This window comes from Dryas octopetala, chromosome 3 (genome assembly GCF_963921425.1).
Source record: "Dryas octopetala chromosome 3, drDryOcto1.1, whole genome shotgun sequence".
NCBI lineage: Eukaryota > Viridiplantae > Streptophyta > Magnoliopsida > Rosales > Rosaceae > Dryas > Dryas octopetala.
In genome coordinates this window covers 19,178,004-19,204,306 of record NC_141368.1, presented here as the reverse complement: position 1 = coordinate 19,204,306, position 26,303 = coordinate 19,178,004, and the positions used below count along the sequence as shown (strand labels likewise).

The window sequence follows — 26,303 nt, the reverse complement described above, 5'->3', positions numbered from 1 at the left end:
TACTAAGTTGAAATATAGAGTAAACTTGAGGTACTAAGTTGTAATTTTCTCTTAATTAAATTATCTAACACTTTTAACATTTTTAGATACGGAAACTCTATACATACCAAAAATTTTTCTTATTTTACCTAACAAAATTTTTAATCATGAATGGACAATTATGTCCCATAATGAAATGACCATTGAGGACAAATGCAACTTAAAAAAAAAAAAAACTTTGTTTCTTTCCATACCCAACATCATATCTTCATCTTCAACCTCTTTCATAACCAAACTTAGCTCCAATTCTAACCAAATTTTTGACCTCATATCATTCAATCAAGTGTTTAATCTGAATGAAGGGTTAAATCATTATTTTCGAGACTCCAAATGAGATATGTGTGCCAATTTTTTACATTTTTTCATGGGTATTAACAGCTTGAGCAAATCTGGGTTTGTGCAGTGTTCGGTGGACTAGTGCCGAACATTTGCATTTTATTCGACAGGTACCTGTTGAACATTTGCATTTTATTCGACAGGTACCTGCTGAACATTTGCATTATATTCGGTAGGTGCCCACCGAATGGTGCAAAAATGTTTAAAATTATCACACAACCATCGTTCGGTGGGCATCTGCTGAACATCCAATCTTTATTCCGTGGACACCTGCCGAATATAATGCAACTGTTCGACAGGCACCTGTCGAACATAATGCAAATGTTCGGCATTGGTCCACCGAACACTGCGCGAACCTAGATTTGTTCATGATATTCAGAACACAAAAGTTTGCACACAACCCTCTTTTGAAGGCTCCCTAACGACGATTTGACTTTTTATTCGTCAAAACAACCTTGATTAGATGCTATGGGGACAAAACTTTGTTTAAGGTTTGAAGTTTAGTTATGAAAGTGAGGTTGAAGGTAAGTTTGGGAAGGAGGGAGGTTGGGTATTATTAATAAGGGTATGATAATAATTTGGGTTGGGTTAAATGAGAAAATATTAATTTTTAAAAAGTGATAGTTGAGTAAATTGAGAAGTTGGGTAAAATAAGAAGATTGTTGGGTATAGATAGAATTTCCCTTCTTGATATTATGAGTTGTTATTTATTTATTTATTTTTGTAGATTTTTTTGAGAATATATAAATACTGGGGTCATGCATTGTAAGGTTTTTTTTTTATTAATAAAATATCTTTTAGCGGTGATGACTAATTCATCAAATATTCTCTCTATTTCCCTCTTTTCCTATTTCGGTGTTCATCACATATGTACTTCCTGAGAGCTTTGACAACAATATTACACAAGAGTCCTCTCACTGTCAAATCTAAAGAGTTCTCGAAGCCTTTCTTTTTTCACATTTTTCAAGGAATCAAACAATAAAACTAAATTAGGACCCCAGTGTTATAGTGACTTTTCTTTTCCAAATGAAAGGACCCAGTTGCAGTATTCTACAAGTTAAGACAAATAAATTCTCTTTTTCCATATTGAAAATTAAATGTGCACGCACGTTGTTCCTTCCTCACCACAAAATATTTTATCTATATCCTTGTGTGGAACTGAGGAAGGTGCACTTGTGTTCAACACCCTCTCTCTCTTTCTCTCTCTAAATATTTTTTCTATATCCTTGTGTGGAACTGAGGAAGGTGCACTTGTGTTGAACAACCTCTCTCTCTCTCTCTCTCTCTCTCTCTCAACATGGTTGCAGCTGGAAGAGATGCTGTTGTTGTAGGACGATTATGCATAGTCGTCCTTGTAGTTGTTGTCTTATGCTGTGGAACTTGCAATGCTAAGGATCATCATCAGTGTGAAGCTTCTTCCTGTGGCAACATCCGTAACATAAGTTACCCTTTCCGACTAAAACATGATCCAGTCAACTGCGGTGACCCGAAGTATGAACTGTCTTGTGAGAACGACCGCACAGTACTACACTTGTATTCTGGAATTTTCTATGTACGGTCAATCAATTATGATAATTGCACAATCCGAGTTGCGGATGCCAATCTTCAAAAGGGTAACTGCTCTTCACTCCCTCGTTATTCGCTCTCAAAATATAACTTCAGTTTTGGGGATGATCCATATAACATTTCTCAAAGAAGGAAATTTCATAACGGGACGTATGATAAATTTCATAACGGGACGTATGATTACTTTGATTATCACTCTGAACTGTCAAAGCCTGTAATTTTCATAAGCTGTACTGAAACGCCAGTGAATTCGCCTCTCTATGTGGATACTGCTCCTTGCATCAATGATTCTATGAGTAGTTCAAGTTCTGTTTCATCCCATTCCAGTGGCCATTCTTTCGTTAAGGTTGGCCATTTAAATGTCTCGGAATTGAGGGATTCGTGCCGTATAGAGCTTATGGTTTTGATCATATCACGCCCGGGTACAAAGAACATGAACCTTTCCTACATAGACATCCATAATGAGCTGATCTATGGATTTGAACTTTCATGGTTGCAGAGCTACGAGAGTTATGGAAGACTGTTTTATGAGATAGAATGCTACATCGATGATGAAACCAACAAAGCTATTTGTGGTAGCGTTACTCTCTCTCCCTCTTTACATTTATTTGAATTCAGACATGTCAAGATAAGTTGATATTATTATGTCTTTCATCATGCAAATATTGCATGATGAAAGACATAATAATATGTACTTCTTTACAGTAAGAGGAATCAGTCTCCGTCTGCGGTAGCATTACTCTGCTTTGAATTCAGACATGACGACATGAGTTGATACTATTGTTTTCTTTCATCATGCAGAAAGCACCTATTTTGTTTACCTGTCTCTATTGGGTGAGGACTCTCTCAATCTTATCGTTTTTTTTTTTCAGGGATCCAATATTCATGTCCAAAATATCTAAATCAACTCTGTCTTAATTCTCTGTATTTTGTTTTCGTTTCTTGCAGGATTATTTATCTCCTTTTCCTTATTAGGTGAGATTTTTCATTTTTTTATTTAACTGCGACCTTGGTTATATATAGTTTAATGTGATAGAATAATCTGGCTCTTTCCACGAGATAAAAATCACATACAGGATCTAATATAGAAAACACAGTTTCAAGTAGCAGCACCAAAAAATACAGTTATCATAATTTTTTATTTTTTTATTTCCTTTACAGTAATGCTGTGGGTTGCAACAAAAACTGTACTCGGGATTCCATGTATGATTGTGCTTCTAATCTATAAATTAAAGAGGCGACACTTGTCAATGTATGGCCTTATTGAAGAATTCTTACAAAGTCACAACAACCTCATGCCAATAAGGTACTCCTACTCACATATCAAGAAAATGACCAAAGGATTCAAGGAAAAATTGGGTGAAGGTGGCTTTGTATATAGAGGAAAGCTTCGAAGCGGCCGTTTTGTAGCAATTAAGATGTTGGATAAGTCCAAAGCTAATGGGCAGGATTTTATCAATGAAGTTGCCACGATTGGAAGGATACATCATGTGAACGTGGTGCAACTAATTGGCTATTGTGCTGAGGGATCAAAGCGTGCTCTTGTATACGAGTTTATGTCAAATGGATCTCTTGATAAATACCTATTTTCTAAAGAAGGACCCACCTCCTTAAGTTGCAAGAAATCATTTGAAATTTCCCTAGGAGTGGCATGTGGTATTGACTATCTACATAAAGGATGTGACATGCAAATTTTGCATTTTGATATCAAGCCTCACAACATTCTTCTTGATGAGAATTTTGTTCCAAAAATTTCTGACTTTGGGCTGGCAAGATTATGCCCATTAGATGATAGAAGTTTGATTTTGACTGCAGCAAGGGGAACCATTGGATACATAGCTCCAGAATTGTTTTACAAAAATATTGGAGGTGTGTCATACAAAGCTGACATTTATAGTTACGGGATGTTGTTGATGGAAATTGCAGGCAAAAGGAAGAATTTGAATGCAATCGCTGCCCACTCGAGCCAAATTTACTTTCCTTCATGGGTTTATGATCAATTCAGTGAAGGAAATGAAATAGAAATAGATCGAAGATGCCACAGTGGATGAAAATAAAATGACAAAGAAGATGCTTATAGTTGCTTTATGGTGCATACAAATGAAGCCTAGTGACCGTCCTATTTCGATGCACAAAGTGGTAAAGATGCTTGAAGGAGAAATTGAATGCCTTCATATGCCTCCAAAGCCTTTCCTATATCCACAAGAGAATGCAGTGGCAGTTGATGAAGACAATTCAAAAACAACATGGTCATCAACATCAAATGATGATGTTGAAGAGTCGATTATTTTAATTGAAAAAGCAGGTGAAGAGATATGTACCACTAGTTAGTCTGTTATGTACAAGGGAAAGCTAACATTGCCACTTTGTGCGAGGAATTGTTCTTTCCTATTTGGTAGGACAAATATCAATCTTGTAATATTTAAGAGTAACTTTATGTTACTTTATTCAATGATTTCTATAGTACGTTTGAGAAGTGTTTATATAGTGCTATTGTACAATATGCATTAGTTACAAGACAATCCACACGTTGGGAAAGAAACAATAATATGAACGTGGATTTGCTCACCCAAAAAAGAAATGTGGATATGCATGCAGTACGATACTTTTGCCTTATGTTATGCAATGTCTTTTGCCATATTTAGCTTCAGAATGTCATGTGGCACCAGATGTGCATAGATAATGGAGAAATTGATTTTTTTTAATGATTTTAAGATAAAGTGTTTATTGGAGAATTAAATTTGGGAACTAAAGTCTCAAAAATTTTAATCTAAGGACAAACTGTCAATCATGGTATGGTTTAGAGGTGATATTTGTAATTAATCCTAAATATAATTGGTATCTTAGTATCCTAAATATGTGTCGTTTCAAAAGGAAATATGTGAGCAAACTTGGATGAATTTGGAGAAATTCTAAACTCTCCTTGTCAAGCAATACAATATCCATCACTTGTCTCAATAGAGGTCCTGAAGGTATGCACTTCTGTGTCATTATTCGTACTAAGCCCACAAGGAGTCTGCCGAAATTTCCTTTGATGTAAAGAAACTCAATCAGCCATGGAAGAATCAAGAATGTCATGCACACAGAACAATTCCCACTCAATCAGACATCATTGCAGTCATTCCATCCCCATCCAATTTCATTGAATTTACGGAAATCATTAATAACCCATAAAGAGGTCAGAATATAAATTAGAAAGCCCCACAGAACTATTACCTTCCACAAGAGAACTGCCATAAGATTACCTACTTGTACTAAAGTCTACAAAATAATAAATTAAAAAGGAAAACCACTCCTAGGGCAATCCACCACTATCCCAGGGTGCCATATTCTTCATACACTGATCAAAGAGTCAAGTGCAGAGACTAACCTCTCTGCCATTGTCAGGAAAAGCTACCTCTGGAACGGATGTTAGCAAATGCTAGGATAGTAACATTTGATCGGAAAAGAAATTCCAAGTCCTCATTGGGACAAGTGCATAGGCCATTTCATCTCCAATGAATAGGTCACTACTCCAGCTTTTGTACACTTTTATTTAAGTTTCCTTCAACAGCTTCCCATTGATCTTGATCTCAGTAGCTTATTTTGGGACAATAAGCCTCCACCAACTGGAATTTAGCCCTCTTCGTCGTAGTCCTCCTCATCCTCATCTAGCCTTGTGCTCAGATGTGCGAGTTGAAGAGGGTCAATGGCCATTTTGTCCACATCAGAAAGAGACCATCCAGGGTATTCTTCATGTTTAGTCTCAGAAGTAGGTCCAGCTGATGAGGCTTTAGCTGCTGTTGATGAGGCTTGGGCTGCTGTTGCTGAGGCTTGGGCTGCTGTTGCGGCAGCTTTTGTGTCCTCATTCTCATTTACATTGGCATTCAGGTCAAAATTTCGAACTGCTGCATCAGATTCAACAGGGGCATTGATACTTTCCTTCAATAACTCTTTTGACTCGGAAACATCATCCACTACTGCTCCAGGGCTTATATTATTTGGTTTAAAAAGACGAGTAATTTTGCCTAAAAAGACGTGTAATTTTGCACGAGATAGTTGATGTTCCAGAAGTTCACATACATTGTGCATGACAACTAACCAATAGGAATTTATTATAAATATAGAGCAAGCCCATATCCTTTTAATTTTTTGTATTTTCTTTCCTTTAGGACTAAAAGCAAGACCAAAATTAAAGCTGGTATATGATTTTAAACATCCCTTGGTCAATGTACTTACAATGGAATCAGGCATACTACTTTTGCATAAATATTAAAAAATTAGACCAATTAGATTTGACTTTTGATAACTGATAATTGGGGCCACATGATATTTGGCAATTGCATCTGGTACAAACCTTTTTTTTTTTTTTGACAAAAAAATGCAACTACATAAACACAACACATTTGAGTGTGCTAAAAGGGTAAGTAGATAATCTTAGTTTTCAGTGAGGTTCTTCAGGAGATATAAAATAGAGATAATTATGCTTGGGTTTTTAAAAAAAATAGTTTTTAGATGGAGACTGGTGGTATTTTAAAATTTATAAAAAAATCTTTTTAATTCAAAATAAAGTCCTTTAATTTATAAGAAAATTTTTTTAATTCATAATAAAGTCATTTTAATTTATAAGAAAATCCTTTTAATTCATAATAAAGTCCTCCCTTGATTTGAAAGGTATTTCCTCTCGTAAGGTGTAGAATGGGCTTTGAAAAGGTTGCATGTTATGTTTTAACTCCAGAACTGGAGTTAAAACCTAACATAAAGCCGTCAAAAAAGAAAAATAAAAGGAATTTATTAAAAACTCTAAATCACTACCAATATTAGTCTAATAAAGACTCATAAAATGGACTGAACTCTAAGTCTCCTTAAAAAATATTAGGTATTCAATCTGCATAAAAAGCTTCTGGCAAGGTTAAGTTGGGTGATTCTGGCTTGTGTTTCTCTAAATATTGAGAATTTTTGTGCTTTTGGCAAAAGGTGAAAGTTTTGTGACCCATGCTCTGTTGGCTGTATTTTAGGCGATTTGGTTGGAAAGGAATTTTAGGATCTTCTAAAGAAGAGGTGACAAGGTAGATTTCTTGGGGATAGAGTGCACTTTTTTATATTCAGTAATGCTACACTTACCACATTTTTATACCACAATCTCATATCATCTTACATGACATTCATACATTGGACACTACAAATTAAAAAATAAAACCTAAAAAAGAAAAAGGAAATACTCTTCCAGTAAAGTAATGACACATCAGGTGGGATACAAATGTGAGAAAAAAAATGTGGGATAACTAGCATTATTGTTTTATATTTTATTTCTTGAGTTATTTATTTTTCTGAGGTTACTTTGAATTTCTTTTTTGGAACTGTTAAGATTTTTAATAGAAATTCTAGAAATCAAAAAGTTTGTTTTGAATTTATAGGAAATTAGTATTCATCGCTACAAGTACGTAGTATTTTTCGGGACATTTTTTGGAACCCGAATATATTTTTGATGAATTGTTAAAGTTGAAAATTGGGAGATGAACATGTGGATTAATCTTGGCCATTAATTTGGATTTAATGATTTTAATCTCATAGTTGGAAAGTTTCCAGCAGAGGGAAAAAGAGACCGACACGTGAAGAAAAGAAGCTTGTGGAAGGTTAGTGAGATAGGTGGGAGGCGCGCGGTGGATTAATCAAAGTCAAGTTTGATTAATCATTTGGCTTGGTTACTTTTTCATTTCAGATTTTTGTAACTCTCTCTCACCATCCGAAACCTCTCTCATTTCTCTCACTAGCTTTCATTTCATTTCATCTCTTCCATTTCTCTCACTTCCGTAACTCTCTTTTCTCTTCCACAAACTCCAACCATCCTTATATTAATCACAAACTCTCTTACCTTTTCATCCACAAAGCCAACTCATCTCTCCATTTTAATTAATCATCTCTCTTTTGTCAAGGAAGTTTCGGCTGAAACTTTGGGTTGTACACTTTGATTAATCTATTTTTTGATTAATCACTTCTTTGGGTAAAGGAGAATTCGGAAATAGATGGGTATTTGATTAATCATTTCTCTCTTGTTAAAGAGAATTCCACTAAAGCTTGAATTAATTTATTCACTTTGATTAATCCTTATCTTTCCTTACCTTAAGAGAATTCGGTAGAGGATGTTGGTTAGGACTTGGATTGATTATTCAATCCTTGGTAAGAAACTACATCTTATTTTAGCTATATTAGTTTCTAATTAAGGTTTTAATATTATTTCGGTTTAGTTTATGATTTCTGATAAGTTCTAATTTTAATTAGTTTTTAATTTATTCCTTAGTAGAGGTTAACTAAGGATTACTCCAATTTCCCAATAAGTGGACCCGGTGAAGTAAGAGAAGCTGTATATTGGACATTTTGTTGTGGGAATCAAATTGAGAGAAGGATTTCAGGTAGGGGGAAACTCACACCTTGCTAGTAGCCCTATTTTACTGCATGTATTATGCTAGTATATATTGAATGCATGAGAAATTTGCATAATTTTGTGATTGTCATCTGTGGCGTAGTTTTTATTCGATATTGTGATAACTGAATTGTTAGGATGACTTGAGAGTAAGAGGTCACTATAGTGTTGACCTTGGATTTCGATCCCTTAAATCTCCGGAGGGATTATGCAGTTAGGCTAGTAGCAGTCAATTTATTTTGGCATCTAGTCTAAGGTTGTAGCAACCAGGAATGAATACTCTTGTTACCAAATCAGTTTTTACTGATAATCCAAGTAGGGTGGTAGTTGACCAATTATGAGTTCGGTCATCAGGTAAAGTATTAGGAATGTTCCTAAATGTTTTGAATCATTGTTTGAGCAAGTAAATGATTTCAAACTGATATTGGTTCTCTGGTTATGCAATGTGCTATTTTAATATATTTTACTGGCTATTTAGTAGTAAATATGTTCGTACTATTTTAAAAGTTAGCCAGGGTCACATGAGGGGAAGCTATTATCGTATGTAATGCTTACCCCCTATTGTGCTCTTTGAGTGCAGAGAACGTACTGGTTGAAGACTTTGACTGAGGGTGCGGCCTTGCTACTTGTCAACTCTCCGTTTTGTCGGATTTTGATCCTTTCTTTCTGGGCAGGTCGGTTATGATCATTGTGGATCATTTTTTCTTTGTAAATTAGCGTGTTGTTATCTTTTGGTTTGTTTTGTAAATTATCAAACAATTATCTTCAAGTTGGTACTTCTGCAAATTATCGAACATCTATGTTTGATTGTTCCTCAAGGTTACTTTTGAACTTATCTGTAACCTTGGCGAGTTAGTTTAAATGTAAACACTTTATTTACATTTTGCATTTCCACTGGCAATTTAACTCTAATCCAACCTGTTTTATTTATAATTAATATGGCTTACCTACTTTGAGAATTTTTGGGAGTATAATACCCGAGGTTTGAGTATTGTAGTTTCCAGTATTCTCAAGGTAGATGCTGCTGTAATAAACTCGGGTTTTGGAGCGTCACAGGCCAACTACCAACCTACCTGGTTTATCAGTAAAAACTAAACTGGTAGTAAGAGTATTCATTCCTGGTTATAACAACTTTAGATCGGAAGCCAAAACTGATATCTACCAGCCTAATTGTAAAACCACCTCCGAAGGTTTAGGGATCAAAATCCAAGGTCATCAATAATGTGACCCTTTACTCTTACGTCATCTAACAAATCATTTATCACAATATATAATGGATAAAAGCCATGCAATAGATGGTAACCAAAAACAATTAATGCAACTTTTACATGCATCAATATTTACTTAGCATAATACATGCAATAAAAGGGTCTCTAGCAGGATGTGAGCTTCTCCCTACCTGGAGTCCAAAGCTCGGCTTGATTCTCACAAGTATAAATCTAACTTAACTAATTATTCATGCATTCTTAAAGAGAAAGTAGATATTAAATACTTAGTTATAGATCTCCTTATCTTAATCTCCACAAATAGAATTGTTAAAACAAAAATTAAAGCCTAATAAGTAATTAACCTTAAATTAAAATAACTTAATCAAGCTCAAGAGTCTTACCTAAAGACCTTACCTAAGCGAGCAGAAAACTTGGCAGAGTTTCCCCACAAATTGCCAAAATCATTAGATGGTGATGTTCCTAGGTGCAAATTAAATCCTCTAGGCACTCAAGAAAACAACCAAATAAATATTTTAAACTTAATTAAGAGACTCTCAACAAGTGACTTGTCTCAAGAAAGCTTTGGAAAGCTTAAGGTGTGAAGAGAAAAAAAGGATAAAGGGTCTTTATTTATAGGCACAAGGGATTGGGAAGTTTCTCTAAACCTTCAATGTGAGACAAAATACACTAAAAAGCACTAACAAAAGGGTTAAATCCAAACCGGGTCATGCGGTACCCGTGGGTAGACGCACGAGTCAGAATGTGAGAAGAAACGAAGTGGGGCGGATGGGTTAGGTCGCGCACGGGTCCAGTCGCGTCCAGATCCTTAGTGGGATCCTCGCATCAAAACAACGCCGTTTTGGGGCCGTTTTAGGGCGTCAGCGCTGAGTAGGCCCACCATCAGCGTCTCTCACGAATAGCATCTCGCCACGTCAGCGTGTCGGTCCGTGTCAGCGCCTCGTCAGCAATTCAAATTTTTCTAAATTCTCCCAACTTCAAAAATTCACAAAAAATACAAACGAGCTTCAAAAATTCCTACGGATTCGTAAGACTGAGTACTAATTATCTATGACATGAAAACATTATTTTTATCTCTAGAATTTTTATGAAAAATCCAACTTCTCCAAATAATATTCCAAAAAATCAAATAATGGCCTAAAATAATTATCCAACTTCAAAAATTCGTAACTCCTTCATCTGAACTCCAATTTCAACGAACCACACATCGTTAAACTCAGAAAAATGATCTCTACACTACTAAGGTCTAACCTTAGTCATTTGATCTTTAGAAAAATTTGTCAATTCTAAGAATAAAACTTAACAAACTGAAAAATAAAATACGCAAAACTTTCGGGGTCTTACAGTTGAGGAGAGAGAAAAGAGATTTTTTTTCGGCGGCTAGGGTTGTGTTCACGCTAGGCTCAATTGAATTGTATGAAACTGACTTGTGTATATTCCATGCATAATGAATATAATTTTGGAGTGATAATGATTATCTAAGAATGAGCCCCCAAGATCAAAATTCTAGCTCCAAATTTTAGGTACCAAATTTCAATGTGTTTTCATTTTAACTACTAAAAATTTTATGTGATTATTTCACTCTAGATACTACATTTTAGTTTAGCTACCAACTTTAAAAAACGTGCTTCCACCAAGAACTCGGCATTGTTCGATCACCGACCGCTCGAGAGACTTTTTATTTTTTAACACACTCAACTGTGACTGTACAACAGTCTCAACTTTTTTTATTGATTTATTCTTTTTTTAGTGTATGCTAGGCTTAAACATTAATGTTTAATCTCTAGGTTGTAGGACTTCATCACTTAAGCCTAAATCAATAGCATTAATCCCTTATAAACATTGAATTTTTATGAATTTCATACAGTTATAAACATTGAATTTTTATGAATTTCATACTGTTTGACAGTCACAGCTATATAGCAAACCAAAAAAAAAAAAAAAAAACCAACGAAAAACCACCAAGATCTCGACACTTTGGCCAATCGATTGGTGTCAAAAATTTCACATTTTGTACAAGTTTGTGACCTAATCCAAATGTCTTGCACTAAATTACCACCTAAACTAAAAAAATTAGTGTCTTACTGTTTGGTTGAAAACTATTGGTATTTGGTGTTAAGTCCAAATTTTCTATAATTTTAATTTCACAAATTAACACCTCTAGAGGATTTTCGTGTTTTCACATACACCCCTTGAAATTTAAAAAATTACAGCAAGACCCCCTAAGGTTTTAAATCGTTTTCACATAAACCTTAGGGGGTGTTAGTGTAAATGAACCCTAAGGTCAAATTTGTTATTTGGACATACTTTTTTGACAGAATTTTAACAGATCAAAGGTGTTATGTGAAAACGATTAAAAACCTCAAGGGGTCTCGCTGTAATTTTAGAAACCTCATGGGGTGTATATAAAAACACAGAAATCCTCAGGGGGTTTAGGTCATTGGTTTTGAACGGACCCGAGAGCTAAATCATAAGTAATTGTGCTACATACGTAGCAGCCCATTACAAATCTAGTACAATTCTAAATTTGCATAGTAGTGTATGTTTATTAATGTATCATAATTTATCTTTTTCCATTTTAGTTAATGGTGACTAAAATAAAATTACAAAAAGGTAGATGGTGTAATTTGTAAATATGAAAATATTTAGTGATTTATTTATATAACTAGCCCTTATTTTGATCTTATTCCTTGGGAATCATCTTGAATTTTGTTTTCTCTTGATCTAGATATATGCTAGTCTTATCTAAATACGATATATGGTCTTAATTTCCCACAAACACTTTTTCTTCACTTTTTCAAGTAACCGATAAAATTAAATTGGGCCCAACTCTAATGACTCTTTTTTCCAAATGAAATGGTCCCGGCCAGTTGCAGTATTCTACAAGTTAAGAGAAATAAATTCTCTTTTCCGCATTGATAATTAAATGAAGTTGACAATGTTGCTTAATTCCTGACCACAAAATTTCTCCATATCCTTGGGTGGAACAAAATTTCTCTATTCTCTTTTGTGGAACGCCCTCTCTCTCTCTCTCACCATGTTTGCAGGGAGAGTACCCTTTCCGGCACCAATATGCATAGTCCTTGTAGTTATTGGCTTATACAGTGTAGCTTGCAATGCAAAGGATCATGACCATCAGCACTGAGAAGCTTCTTAACCATAAATGTACACATTAGATATTGATTTTATTTGTTATTTCGATGTATATACCTGTATAAATATCAAATTTAAAAGATTAAAGATATTGGTGTTCAACTGATATTAGTGACACCTCATTCGTCAATAGGCACCCTCACATTTATGGGTGCAAAAAATAGAGGTCTTTGGCCATATTTGTTGTAGTGTGCGGAAACGTATACTAAATGCAATCTACAAATAAATAAATGGAATTATCACTTTGTTTCCTGACCACAAAACTTGGGACTTGGGAGCTTAATTTCCTTCTGCTTTACCTTCTACTGTAGTAAATGAAGTCAACGTTGTTGTTGTTGATTTTTTTTTTTTTTGGCCACTTAAGTCAACGTTGTTGTTGTGCGGTCGGGATTTAGAATTGGCCACTTAATTAAATTCATAGTAGTTTTCTAATGAGACAACATGACACGAGACATTGCGCCGAAGGAATCGGGTTACACGTCTTGGGTATTTAGATTGGCTCCATGTGTCACTCTTTTTTCAAACGGAATGGATCCAGTGGCAGTATTCTACAAGTTAATAAGATACCAATATATTCTTTTTTCCATGTTGACAATTAAGCGAAGTTCCCCATATATGTTGCTTCCTGACCACAAAATTAAGCGAAGCTCCCCATATATTTTTTCTATATCCTTGTGTGGAACTGAGGAAGGTGCACTTGTGTTGAACACCCTCTCTCTCTCTCTCTCTCTCTCTCTCTCTCTCTCTCTCTCTCTCTCTCTCTCTCTCTCGATCTCGATCTCTCTCTCTCTTTCACCATGGTTTCAGCTGGAAGAGTTCCTGTTGTTGTAGGACGATTATGCACAGTCGTCCTTGTAGTTGCTGTCTTATGCTGCGGAACTTGCAATGCTAAGGATCATCATCATTGTGAAGCTTCTTCCTGTGGCAGCATCCCTAACATAAGTTACCCTTTCCGACTAAAACAGGATCCAGTCAACTGCGGTGACCCAAGGTATGAACTGTCTTGTGAGAACAACCGTACACTACTCAACTTGCATTCTGGAAAATTCTATGTACAGTCAATCAATTATAAATTGAAAAGGCGACACTTGTCAATGTATGGCCCTATAGAAGAATTCTTACAAAGTCACAACAACCTGATGCCAATAAGGTACTCTTACTCAAATGTCAAGACGATGACAAAAGGATTTAAGGATAAATTAGGAGAAGGATGTTATGGCACTGTATATAGAGGAAAGCTTCGTAGCGGCCACCTTGTAGCAATTAAGATGTTGGGTAACTCCAAAGCTAATGGACAAGATTTTATCAATGAAGTTGCCACCATTGGGAGGATTCATCATGTAAATGTGGTGAAACTAATAGGTTACTGTTCTGAGGGATCAAAGCGTGCTCTTGTATACGAGTTCATGCCAAATGGGTCTCTTGATAAATACATATTTCCTAAAGAAGAGTCTATCGCCCTAAGTTGTGAAAAATCATTTGAAATTTCACTTGGAGTGGCTCATGGTATTGACTATCTACATAAAGGATGTGACATGCAAATTTTGCATTTTGATATTAAGCCTCACAACATTCTTCTTGATGAGAATTTTGTTCCAAAAATTTCTGACTTTGGACTAGCAAGATTATGGCCATTAGATGATAGCAGTTTGACTTTGACTGCAGCAAGAGGAACCATGGGATACATAGCTCCAGAATTGTTTTACAAAAATATTGGAGGTGTGTCATTCAGAGCCGACATCTATAGTTTTGGAATGTTGTTGATGGAAATTGCAGGCAAAAGAAAGAATTTGAATGCAGTTGCAGCCCATTCAAGCCAAATTTACTTTCCTTCATGGGTTTTTGACCAATTCAGTGAAGGAAATGAAATAGAAATGGAAGATGCCACAGAGGATGAAAAGAAAATGACAAAGAAGATGCTTATAGTTGCGTTATGGTGCATACAAATGAAGCCTAATGACCGTCCTATTTCGATGCACAAAGTGGTAAAGATGCTTGAAGGAGAAATTGAATGCCTTCATATGCCTCCAAAGCCTTTCCTATATCCACAAGAGAATGCAGTGGCAGTTGATGAAGACAATTCAAAAACAACATGGTCATCAACACCATCAAATGATGATGTTGAAGAGTCGATTAGTTTAATTGAAAATGCAGATGAAGAGATATGTACCACCAGTTAGTCTGTTATGTACAAGGGAATAGGCTAACATTGCCACTCTGTGCGAGGAATTGTTCTTTCCTATATGGTAGGACAAATATCAGTCTTGTAATATTTGAGAGTAACTTTATTCTATGATTTCTGTAGTACGTTTGAGAAGTATTTATATAGTACTATTGTGCAATATCTATTAGTTATAAGACATCCGCACATTCAGATTCAACAATAATATTGAGGGCTTTTGGAGATTACGTTGGCGGAAATTCATCAAGAACTATGTTCAAACTAGAAAGACAACTATTTTTTTTTATTATGATTATTCTGACCATAAATTTTAAAAAACTATTTTTGACAAATTTTATCAAGCGAAGATACTTCGTTATGAAGCATCAAATTATTTGCTTTTCATTTAAATTGAAAAGAAAAAGAAAAAAAGCTGTTCATCGACTTCTTTCTTTATCTAAACAAGAAACTTTTCAGGATTTGAACTTGTAACCATTCTTTTACCAAAAATGTTGTAAGACCAACTTTAAAAGCTATCCAAATGTCCAAAAATATCTCCTCTGTTCCAACTTGTCTCTCCATATGTTCATACCATCACTGGTTATTTTAATTACTATTGCCTTGCTGCTTCAGTTTCCTTCCGTGTTATATTGTAAATTTGAAGCATTGCAGGGAAACTACTTGGAAAATGTAGTATGATACTTGGGGGAAATGAGGAAAATCTGGGTTAAATAGGATGCACTCTAAAAAAGGCTTCATAAAGCTTTCAAAACACTAAGGCCCTATTTGGTATCCATTCCAAAAAAAAAAAAAAAAATCAAAACTAAACATGAATCCATTTTTAAATGTGAGATTTTAAATCCAGTTTTTAATATTTGAAAATTTGTTTGGTATAGAACTTAAAAACAGTTTTTAAATTTTTAAATTTTTGAAAACTTGTTTGGTTGATTTTTTTTTTTTTTTCAATAAGTTGTTTGTTTTAAGATTTATACTTAAGAGTTTGAGTGCAAGACTTGACACCCAAGATCTGAGATTTAAGAACCCGGGCCGAGGACCTAAGACCCAAGAACCGAGACATGCGATCGGCCGAGACTCCATACACGAGGTCCGTAACCTAAAATTGATAACAAAATTCATAGCACAATTTAGGAAGAGCAAAAATAAAGGGAGCATATCATTTATTCAAAAACCAATTGTAGGGACACCTCAATGAATCATGTACTGCCTACGTCAACCAGAAGGAACCAATCAAATATCACTCTCAAATACAAAGCAAAAAAAATACAACAAAATTAACAAAAGCAAAACTTTATCCTTTGGACAATATAAATCCAATCTACAAACTAATCCTGAAAATGAATAAAATAAGATTATAAAGGGGTCATAGTATCATTTTATGCTATGTACATTAAATCATTGGTCGGCTTATTTTATTATTTTTTTTCTACAATACTCCATCTTCATAAGAAGCAGTAAGTATATAAGCAAAAATCAAGTGCCAATCCAAACCGCCTGTCTCTTATTGAAGTAGACCTCAAAAGTTCACAAACAGCCAATCATGATCTAAAGGTAAACAAAGAGAACCACTCATATCAACAGTTGTTGCGCCAAAGAAAAGTCTTCAACTTGGCACGACATTGCCTTTTTCCTTGCTCCTATTGGCTACCCAAGTGAACATCACATTGGACTATTGGAAGCAAACCCAACAACTGAGAAAAGAAAATTAGAAGCAAAATCAAACAATAGGGAAGAAGACTATTGACTAAAGCACATGCTGGTAACAAAGCACCTTAAGGAGTAGTAGTTCTATTGATTAAAGCACAAAGACTATTTCTTATATAAAATACTCCTAATTACATATACAAAATGCATCAATCCCTGCCAAAGCAGCAACCCAAAATGCCCCAACAGTCTTTGCAATGACTTGGAGTTAAAAGAAAAACCTAATGGAACAAAATTCATAGTTCCAAAGTTATAAATCTGTCAAACAAAAGAACAAAAAAAAAAAAAAAAAAGAACGGGCTTGAAATTGGAAGGTCTGCCCAAAAGTTAAACAGGGTGGGCTAATGTCAGCAATAGCCCAACCTAATTGACATCCACAAATTACAATATGAAATTGGCATCAATTTTATAAAGAAGAGAAGGCATCTAAGGAGTTGGGAGTTATTCTCCTCTGACACACAGGAGTTGAACAATATAGAATAACCAATTAATGAGTTTCTCAATTTGCAATCTGTAAAATTCACTTGCCTCTGACACACAGAAGTTGAAGTTATATATTCTCCTCTTTGTAAGTTGTTGCCAGCTGACTTGCACTTTTGAGATACAAGTGAAGCCTTTTCTTGAGTTTTTTCTGTATTGTTCCTCACTGCATCTTCAATCCTGAAAGGTCAATAACAATGTATAGATGTAAAATATAAACAGCTCCAATAGCTATAAAGAAAATATCTCTGCAATCAGTTTATAAAAATTCCTGTTTCTAACAAAAGCATGACAACTAAGATGCATGCATGCCTGTTGGGAGATTTAACAGGAATGCTAATATTACATTCCAATACATATGATGTCTGGACCTGACAGGTGCCATTTTCATGATGCATTGACTTGTATAGGACAGGTCAGTAAAACAGGTTAGTTCAAATCTGGAAAGTGCTATACAACTTATGCACATATGATAACAGTACTAATTCTACCAATTATCTTCCTTCGTCAAAATCATATTGCATCCTTCTTGGTGTTCCAGTATTGAGGAAAATACACCTTTATCCTAGCATATATATATAAAGACATTTCCAACAAGGAAGGAATGAGCATCTTCAATAGGATCCATCAGGAAGATATTGAGGGAAGGTTCTAGAAGCAATACAAGAGGCAAAACCATAAAACTTAAGAAGTCACACCAAATATCACATATAACATTGATTGACAGACTAGATTGACCATTTGACCTATTAGAAATATGGTATTCAAGAGAATTTCTTAAAGAAAATTATCTTATGCAAAACAACTTCATATATGAAATAGTCAGGTGACAGCATGGCAGGTTAAACCTAAACAGTGTCCCAGGCTGCAACAAACAGAAAATTTCAATTTCAATAACCTTTTTCTTCTATACATGTACAACTAACAAGATTTTTTCCATCACACATCTCTTTAGCTAAGTTCACATCACACATCTCTTTAGCTTTTTTCAATAAAGACGGTTCACAAGGGAATTGATCAACTAAGTTCACCTAGCCTCCTCTGCCTCATGACTTGACACCACCTTCACTCTTTCACTCTTTCACTCTTTCTAATTAACAAAAACACACATGATGCTGTCATTCTATTGAAGTACTTCTAATTTTGAGTTTCCCTTGTACATAACTACATATTGGTAGATGTTATGTGTATTTCACAGAAGTCATATTTTATAACTTGTCCGATTGCATTTTTCTCAAAGTTGTAGGAATACAAAAGTTTTTGAGGAAGTCATTATTATTTGATTAACATGAGAATATGAGATGCATGCAACAATTCATATAAGGTATAGCTTTGTCTAGGTGTAGGACAGACGTTGCTTTACAGCTATAGGGAAGCCAGAAGAGTCTTGACAGGGCACCTAGAAGGTGTTACATTCATTGACAGCAAGATGGTCGTTATTTCATTCGAATGGTTTAGAATGAACACCCAATTCATTGACAGAGCACCTAGAAGGTGTTACATTCACTGCAAATTCTGAGAACTACCCACATAGAATTACAAAAGGAACTACACAACACCCAATTCCTAACTAAATCAAACTAGAAATATAATTAATCATAGAAGAACTGCCACACAAACAAAACCAAAAGAAAAAATCATCTGAAACTTATTCCTGAAATCACAGACATAAAAAGAATGAACAAATCACCAAAAATCCAAGATAAAAATAAATAAATCATCAAACACCTAATCTCATTTTACAGACCTCATTCCCATAATCACAGGCAGAAAACAAATGAACAAATCACCAAAAATTCCAGATTATAATGAATAAATTATCACAGACCCATCAAACATACCATCCCCAAAATCGTAGGACAAAACCTAGGGCAAAAATAAACGAGTTTACCTTCTAGTGTTGAGAAAATGAAGGGAGATGAAGAAGAACACAATCCACAAAGGAGACGAAGACCAAGAGATCGCTAAGGCAGAAGACGAAGATCGAATAGGGTCGCAGACTCACAAACCAAGCCTCGGGTAGCAGACGAAGAGAAAAAAAATAAACAAGGAAAACGATGATTTGGTGTATTTAGAAAAATGGGATATTTTTGAATAATTTTTAAATTTTTAAATTTTTATTTCAAAAAGTGGACTACCAAACAGTTTTCACTTAAAAAAAATGAGATGTTGTTTTTAAAAATAAAAAACAGTTTTTAAATCAAATACCAAACGGGACTTCATATTCAACTTCATAAATTAATGACAATTAATTACAAAATGTTTTCATGACAATACCTTGAAATAAGATATTATTTGACAAAAACAAAATTTACTTTTTTTCAACACAAAGGGTAAAAAAGAAAATCACAAAAAGAATTTTAGGTAGACAATGAATAATCCTACGTGACAAATTTAAAAATAGGTATATATCGAAACAATGAGGTAATATCAAATTGGGCCTTAGATAATTAATTTTTATTAAGGACCGTTTGACACTGCTTCTTTATGCCTGTTATGAGATTTTATACAACAACAACAACAAAAAGGATTACAAATGCCATTAAAGCCTCAACAACAACGATTTCAGAAATTTGAAATGTAGTTTTGTATGCGGGGAATCTTGGGGACTCCCAAGCAGTCGTCAACCGGAGAGTGTTGCAAAGTAGGAGCAATCTGGTGGTGACAGAATGCTTGTCCACTGATCACAATGTGGGAGTTGAGGATGTCAGGAAAAAGATTGAAGCACTTCAACCTGATGATCTGCATTTTTGGAGGATAAAGGGCATATTTCAGGTGCGTTTATTTGTTGCTACCTAAATTATGAGTATATATATATATATATGGTGAATTGCAATTTGGTAATCCTAAAAGTAAACATTGTGTATGTAAGATATGCGTTTAGATGGTTTTGATATGTATATATTGTCATGTATATGTATGTAGGCATTCCTTAAAGAGGGTTTATGAATATTACATTTTACTTTAGATTGGCAAAAATTATGAGGCAGGGGATCCAATCTACCGTTTAAAACCCTGCATTCTGTCATGTCTTTATTCAAAGAAACTTATTCAACTTGCTCCTTGTATTCTTAGTTTTCTGAATAGAGCTGTGTATTCCAGGAATCTTATGCTCGGCCTCCTGATCCAGCATCTCATGCAGGTTCATAGAAGTGTTTGTTTTCCATGCATTAGATGTACATGTAGACTCCCAAAATCATAAAGGGAATTTACTTTTGATTTACCTGTGTGTAAATTTTTTGAGATTGTGAATATGTGGTTTCTTTCTTCTTGTGTAAAGTGTGCTAGATTTAACTTCAACTCACCTGCACTCAAACACTCAAGAATAGAAACAATAGATTGAAGAAGAGTTGCAGGGGAAGAGAAAAATTAGAGAGAGTGTTTTGGGGGCTGAACTGACGCAGCTCACACCACTTAATATTTCATATATATCAAATTACTTAGTACAGCTGCAAAGACTTGAACAACTGCAGTGATAATATATACTAGCCACACACAAAAGACTCATGTGGTTTAATATTAACCATACACCAAAAGTCAAAGTAATATTAAAATACTAAACTCTAACAAAAGGCTTAACAACTAAAATAAGGTCAGTTAAGTAAAAGGGCATTAACTTTAACACTCCCCCTTAATGCCTTGTTGCTTAACTCCCAGAAGTCCTCTGAGGTACTGAAACTTGTCTTTTGACAAGGCTTTAGTGAATATGTCTGAAACTTGATCTTCAGTTCTGCAATACTTAACCAATCTCATTGTCCTCCACTCCATCTCTAGTGAAGTGATGCTTGATAACTATGTGCTTGGGTCGACTATGGTAGACAGGATTTTTAGTCATAGCTATTGCAGATTTGTTATCACATAAGATTGGAGTTGCTTCTCCTTGTTTTTCACCAAAATCTTCTAGGATTCTTCTCAGCCACATTGCTTGAGAAGTTGCCAAAGATGCAGATACATACTCTGCCTTTGTAGTAGACTGAGCAACAGTTTGTTGCTTTTTGGATGCCCAAGAGAATACACCTGTGCCAAAATAGAATGCATATCCAGAAGTACGTGCTCTTCAAATCATCTACACTACCTCCCCAACCACTGTCACAAAATCCAAATAACGTACTTTGGCTCAATATTTTTCTCATACATAATGCCAAAATCAATTGAACCTTGAATATATCTCAAGACTCTCTTTGTAGTACCAAGATGTATCTGAGTAGGCATGTGAATAAATCTTGATAATAGACTAGCAGCATACATGATGTCTGGCCTTGTAGCAGTTAAGTAGAGAAGGCTTCCAACTAAGCTTCTATATAGAGTTGCATCTTCTTCCTTACTTCCATCTTCTTTTTGAAGTTTCACATTGAATACCAAAGGAGTAGCTACTGGATTGCAGCCTCCCATTTTGAATTTTTCAAGTAGAACTTTTGCATATTTCTTTTGAGAGATAAAAGTTCCATCCTCATTTTCACTGATTCCAATCCCCAAAAAATGATGCAACAATCCCAAGTCACTCATTTCATATTTTTCCATCATCTCCTTCTTAAATTGCATGATCAACTTCTTATTACTTCCATTAAATACTAAATCATCAACATAAAGAGAGACAATAAGCATATCAGTATTACCTTCAATCTTTGTGTACAGAGTTGGCTTATTTTTGCTTCTTTGAAATCCTTTCTTGATGAAATAGGAATCAATCTTCCCATACCATACTCGAGGTGCTTGTTTCAAGCCATAGAGAGCCTTCCTTAGCTTGTACACCTTCATATCTTCTCCTCTTACAACAAAACCTTGAGGTTGGTGTACAAAGACCTCTTCACTCAAGACTCCATTTAAGAAGGCAGACTTCACATCCATTTGGTATAGAAACCAACCCTTTTGAGCTGCTAAGGAGATTAATGCCCTGATTGTATCAAGTCTAGTCACTGGAGCAAAGGTCTCATTGTAGTCAATTCCAGGTTGTTGCGAGTACCCTTTTGCTACAAGTCTTGCTTTGTTCCTTTGAAAGGAACCATCAAGGTTGAGCTTTGTCTTATAAATCCATTTCTCTCCTATGACTTCATTGTCTTTAGGTCTGTCCACTAATTCCCAAGTTGAGTTTTTCTCAATAACAAAGATTTCTTCCTCCATAGATTTCTTCCAGGCTTCACTTTTGATTGCTTCTTCAAAGTTTTCTGGTTCAGCAACACAGAAGTTGCAGCTTGCATAGACATCACTCAAACTCCTCATTCTTATTGGCGTTGAACTAGGAGTTGAGGCTGTAGGAGAGTTTGATTGAGGGCTAGTAGTTAGGGACTGCTGCAAGGGAGTTTCTTGCTCTACCTCATATGAATTTTCTCCATCTTCTCTGAATTATGCAGATTGTCCTTGGATTGACTTTTGTTTCCAATGCTAGGAGGCTTTCCCATCAAAGATCACATCTATATAGATCACAATCTTCTTTTTCTTAAGATTGTAGAGTCTATAGCCCTTTGTTTGATTGCTATAACCCACAAACACACATTTGTCACTTTATTCATCAAGTTTTTGTCTCAGCTCCTTCGTAACAAGAGCAAAACAAATTGTAGGGTTTTTTGCTACTCAATGCTTCAAAGGGTGGCATGCCTTCCACAGCTTTTGTTGGGCATCTATTTAACACATAAATTGCTGTATGCACTGCTTCAGCCCAAAAAGATTGAGGCATCCCCTTTTTCATGTAGCATAGACTTTGCCATTTCTACAATTGTCTTGTTCTTCCTCTCAGCTACTCCATTTTGTTGTGGAGTGTAGCCAACAGTCAATTGCCTTTCAAGTCCTATGTCTTCACAGAATTTCCCAAACTCATTTGAGTTATATTCTCCCCCTCTGTCACTTCTTAGGACTTTTAATAGTTTTCCACATCGTCTTTCAGCCATCATTTGAAACTTTTTAAATACAACAAACACTTCTGACTTTGTCTTAGGAAATAAACCCAAGTTTGTCTTGTGTAGTCATCTATAAAGGTAAGAAAGTACCTATTAATTTCTAGCTTGAGTAGGAGTTTTCAAAGGCCCACAAACATCTGTGTGTACTAGTTCCAGAGGTGATTTTGCCCTCCAAGCCTTGCCTTTTGGAAATGGAACTGTATGTTGCTTTCCTAGTGCACAACCTTCACATACATCAGTCACTTCTTGTATTGTAGGTAGTCCATGCACCATTTCTTTTTGCTATAGGTCCTTCAAGCTTTGAAAGTTCAAATGTCCTAGTCTCCTATGCCATAGCCCAGAGTTGTCCAAAACATCCACTTTCAATGCCATATGTTTTGAGTATTGAAACGATAGAGGGAAGCTTTTGTTTTTCTGCATTTTGATCTTTGTGACAGCTTAACAAGTATCTCCTTTCTCAAAAATCTTGCAGGAGTTCTCTTCAAAGTGGATATAGTATCCATGTTCAGTAAGTTGCCCAACACTCAAGAGATTTTGTTGAAGTTCTGGAACCAGCAACACATCCTTGCTGAATTTTCTGCCTTTGTCTGTTTCAAATGCAAGTGTGCCTTTTCCTCTTGCTTCCACTAATGCCCCATTTCCCATCTTAACTTGGGAGACCATTGAGGTATCAATGTCAAATAGAATTGACTTGTTTGCTGTCATGTGATTGCTACAGCCACTGTCTAGAAACCAAACATTGTCATTGTTCTGCACCGTTGCTGCTTGACAAGCATAAAACATATTTGTTTCATTGCCCTGCTCTTCAGTGAAATTTACTTGTTGATTGCCTTTGAGCCTACAATCTTTCTGAATATGCCCAAACTTGTTGCAATTATAGAGTTTTCAACATGTCTATCCAATATTTGATCAAAAGCTTTAATTGATCCTTTTAATTCTTGAATAGTCAATGTAACTAAATCCTTAGTTTCCTCAATAACACTCACAATAGAGTCATATTTTTTAGGTAAGCTAATCAGAATTTTCTCAACAATTCTTTGATCTGTAATCACTTCACTGAATGATTGATAAGATTACTGATCCTTGGAAAGATATCATATGATAGCCCCAATTGAATAAGATGAAGAGCTCTGGCATCTTTCTTGATAGAGTCTTCCAGTAGCACCTTCTCAGCCACAGACAAGGTCTTCTCTGCATCAGGTTCTTCAAACCCAACATCTACAAATTTCCAAAGACCATGAGAGACAAAAAGAGTTCTCATCTTGACCCTCCAGTAGTCATAGTGATCACCATCAAAGATTGGAGAAGATAAGTTTCGATCGTTGTTGCTATTTGAGTTTGCCATTTTTTTTTTTTTGTGAGGAATTGTTTTTCCCTTTCAGATTCACAACGCCGAAACTGATATGATCAGACAAAAGCTCTGATACCAACTGTTGGATTTAACTTTAACTCACCTGCACTCAAACACTCAAGAATATAAACAATAGATTGAAGAAGAGTTGCAGGGGAAGAGAAAAATTAGAGAGAGTGTTTTGGGGGCTGAACTGACGCAGCTCACACCACTTAATATTTCATATATATCAAATTACTTAGTACAGCTGCAAAGACTTGAACACTGCAGTGATAATATATACTAGGTTTAATATATTACTTAGTACAGCTGCAAAGACTTGAACACTGCAGCTACACACAAAAGACTCATATGGCTTAATATTTTTATGGCCAGGACTCATGTGGCTTAATATTAACCATACACCAAAAGTCAAAGTAATATTAAAATACTAAACTCTAACAAAAGCTTAACAACTAAAATAAGGTCAGTTAAGTAAAAGTGCATTAACTTTAGTACAATATTTGAGTCACCCTGTGGGGGTACCTCAAGGTCAACCTACTCCTTCAAATTTTGATTTTGATAATACCGGCGCATAATCGGAATTGTTTACTTTTTAGATAACCTATTATAGATCTTCTCTACAAAAAATTAACTCAATCGAAAATCGTTTAGTTATATAACTGTTGTCAATTAAATAAAAAAAATCAACAGTTTAGTAAAAAAATCATTGTTTAATTGAAAACCATTTATTTTTTCTATTTAATTAACAACAGTTATATAATCAAATGATTTTCGATTGATTTGATTTTTTACAAAGATGATCTTTAATATGTTATCTAAAAAGTGAACGGTTCTGATCATACATCGACATTGCTAAAATTAAAATTTGAGGAGATGGGGTGACCCAAGTATTGTTCTTAACTTTAACAAAGTGTTGGAATTATATGCCTCAGTTCGGTTGTTTGTACCAAATGAGTTATATGTAATGGAGGATGCCAGTCTAAAAGTTCTTTCAATTTTAAGTAATTACAGTGAAGCCACAAGGAAAATACATTGAACTGGTTGTATTGAAGATGCAAAGGCTTGGAAATGGATTGCTGATGGAGCAAATAGGATCATATGCCTTCTTATTCTTTGGTCATTGGTCAAAAGCTTGCCTTATAGGTGAGAAAATCCAAAGGAAATACCTTCCTTTATGGGAAATTCTGACTTTCCATATACAAGACAAACTGTTGTCATGAAATTCGTTGACAAAGAGGGGTGTAGTGTATATAGATTTATAAAGACTTTTGTAGATTTTTTTTAAGAAATAGACTTTTACAGAATTTACAAATTTTCACAGAGTTCTATTGAGTTCTACAGAATCTATAGAAATTCTTAAAAATCTGTAGGGAAGAGGTTGGATTTATAATGACTTTGAAATACACATCAAAGTCTTTCAAAATCTATTAAAATCCATCATTAAATGAATTCCATAAAAGTCAATGACTTTTTAAATACACATAGATTTTTACAGACTTTTTAAAAGTCTTTAAAAGTTTTAATTAAATATCACATGACTTTTATAGATTCCTTAAAATTCTTAATTGAATACATATATAGATTTTTATGGACATTTTTAAAGTCTTTTAAAGTCTTAATTGAATACTACATGACTTTTAAACTCCACAAAAGTCTTTTAAAATCTATATACAATACACCCCACTAAGTAAGCACTTTTCATACAAGCAGATTTCCAACCCACCCTTTGTTAATTTAGCAAGGACAACCTTCTTCATACCCAACACACCAAATGGGGTTTGTTAATCTCCCTAAAATTCCCCCAGGGAAATTCATGTTCACCTTATTAATTTATATATGTTTGTAACAGACTTTTAAGGGATGCCACCTGGCATTGATCCACAAAGACTCTAGCCCAATGAGAAAGGTTGGACAGTCGTAGGCCCAATTCAATGGCCCATCATGTGCAAGCCCAGGATGGCCTAAGTGA

General features: G+C 35.0%; 1 protein-coding gene, 1 long non-coding RNA gene and 2 pseudogenes across 2 annotated transcripts; 2 read left to right on the top strand and 2 right to left on the bottom strand.

Annotated features, from left to right (window-relative positions):
* Positions 1–1,658: 1,658 nt before the first annotated feature.
* On the top strand, positions 1,659–4,297 carry LOC147291600 (LEAF RUST 10 DISEASE-RESISTANCE LOCUS RECEPTOR-LIKE PROTEIN KINASE-like 2.4; annotated as a pseudogene).
* Positions 4,298–5,556: 1,259 nt separating this feature from the next.
* On the bottom strand, positions 5,557–6,012 carry LOC147291599 (uncharacterized). Its single transcript, XM_086235984.1, has one exon. It carries the CDS (start codon positions 6,010–6,012, stop codon positions 5,557–5,559), a length of 456 nt encoding a protein of 151 aa, XP_086092110.1.
* A 7,805-nt stretch (positions 6,013–13,817) lies between these two features.
* Positions 13,818–15,008, top strand: LOC147291598 (rust resistance kinase Lr10 pseudogene; annotated as a pseudogene).
* Positions 15,009–16,036: 1,028 nt separating this feature from the next.
* LOC147291597 (uncharacterized) lies at positions 16,037–19,114 on the bottom strand. Its single transcript, XR_015121324.1, has 3 exons — positions 18,978–19,114; positions 17,135–17,266; positions 16,037–16,593 (listed from the first exon to the last, which is right to left on the bottom strand). It is a non-coding gene; the product is annotated as an uncharacterized LOC147291597 (long non-coding RNA).
* Between the last annotated feature and the right edge of the window lie 7,189 nt (positions 19,115–26,303).

What these genes read in the sequence shown, in the direction of transcription:
- LOC147291599 (XM_086235984.1), bottom strand. Translation starts at nt 6,012, where the DNA reads ATGCACAATGTATGTGAACTTCTGGAACATCAACTATCTCGTGCAAAA.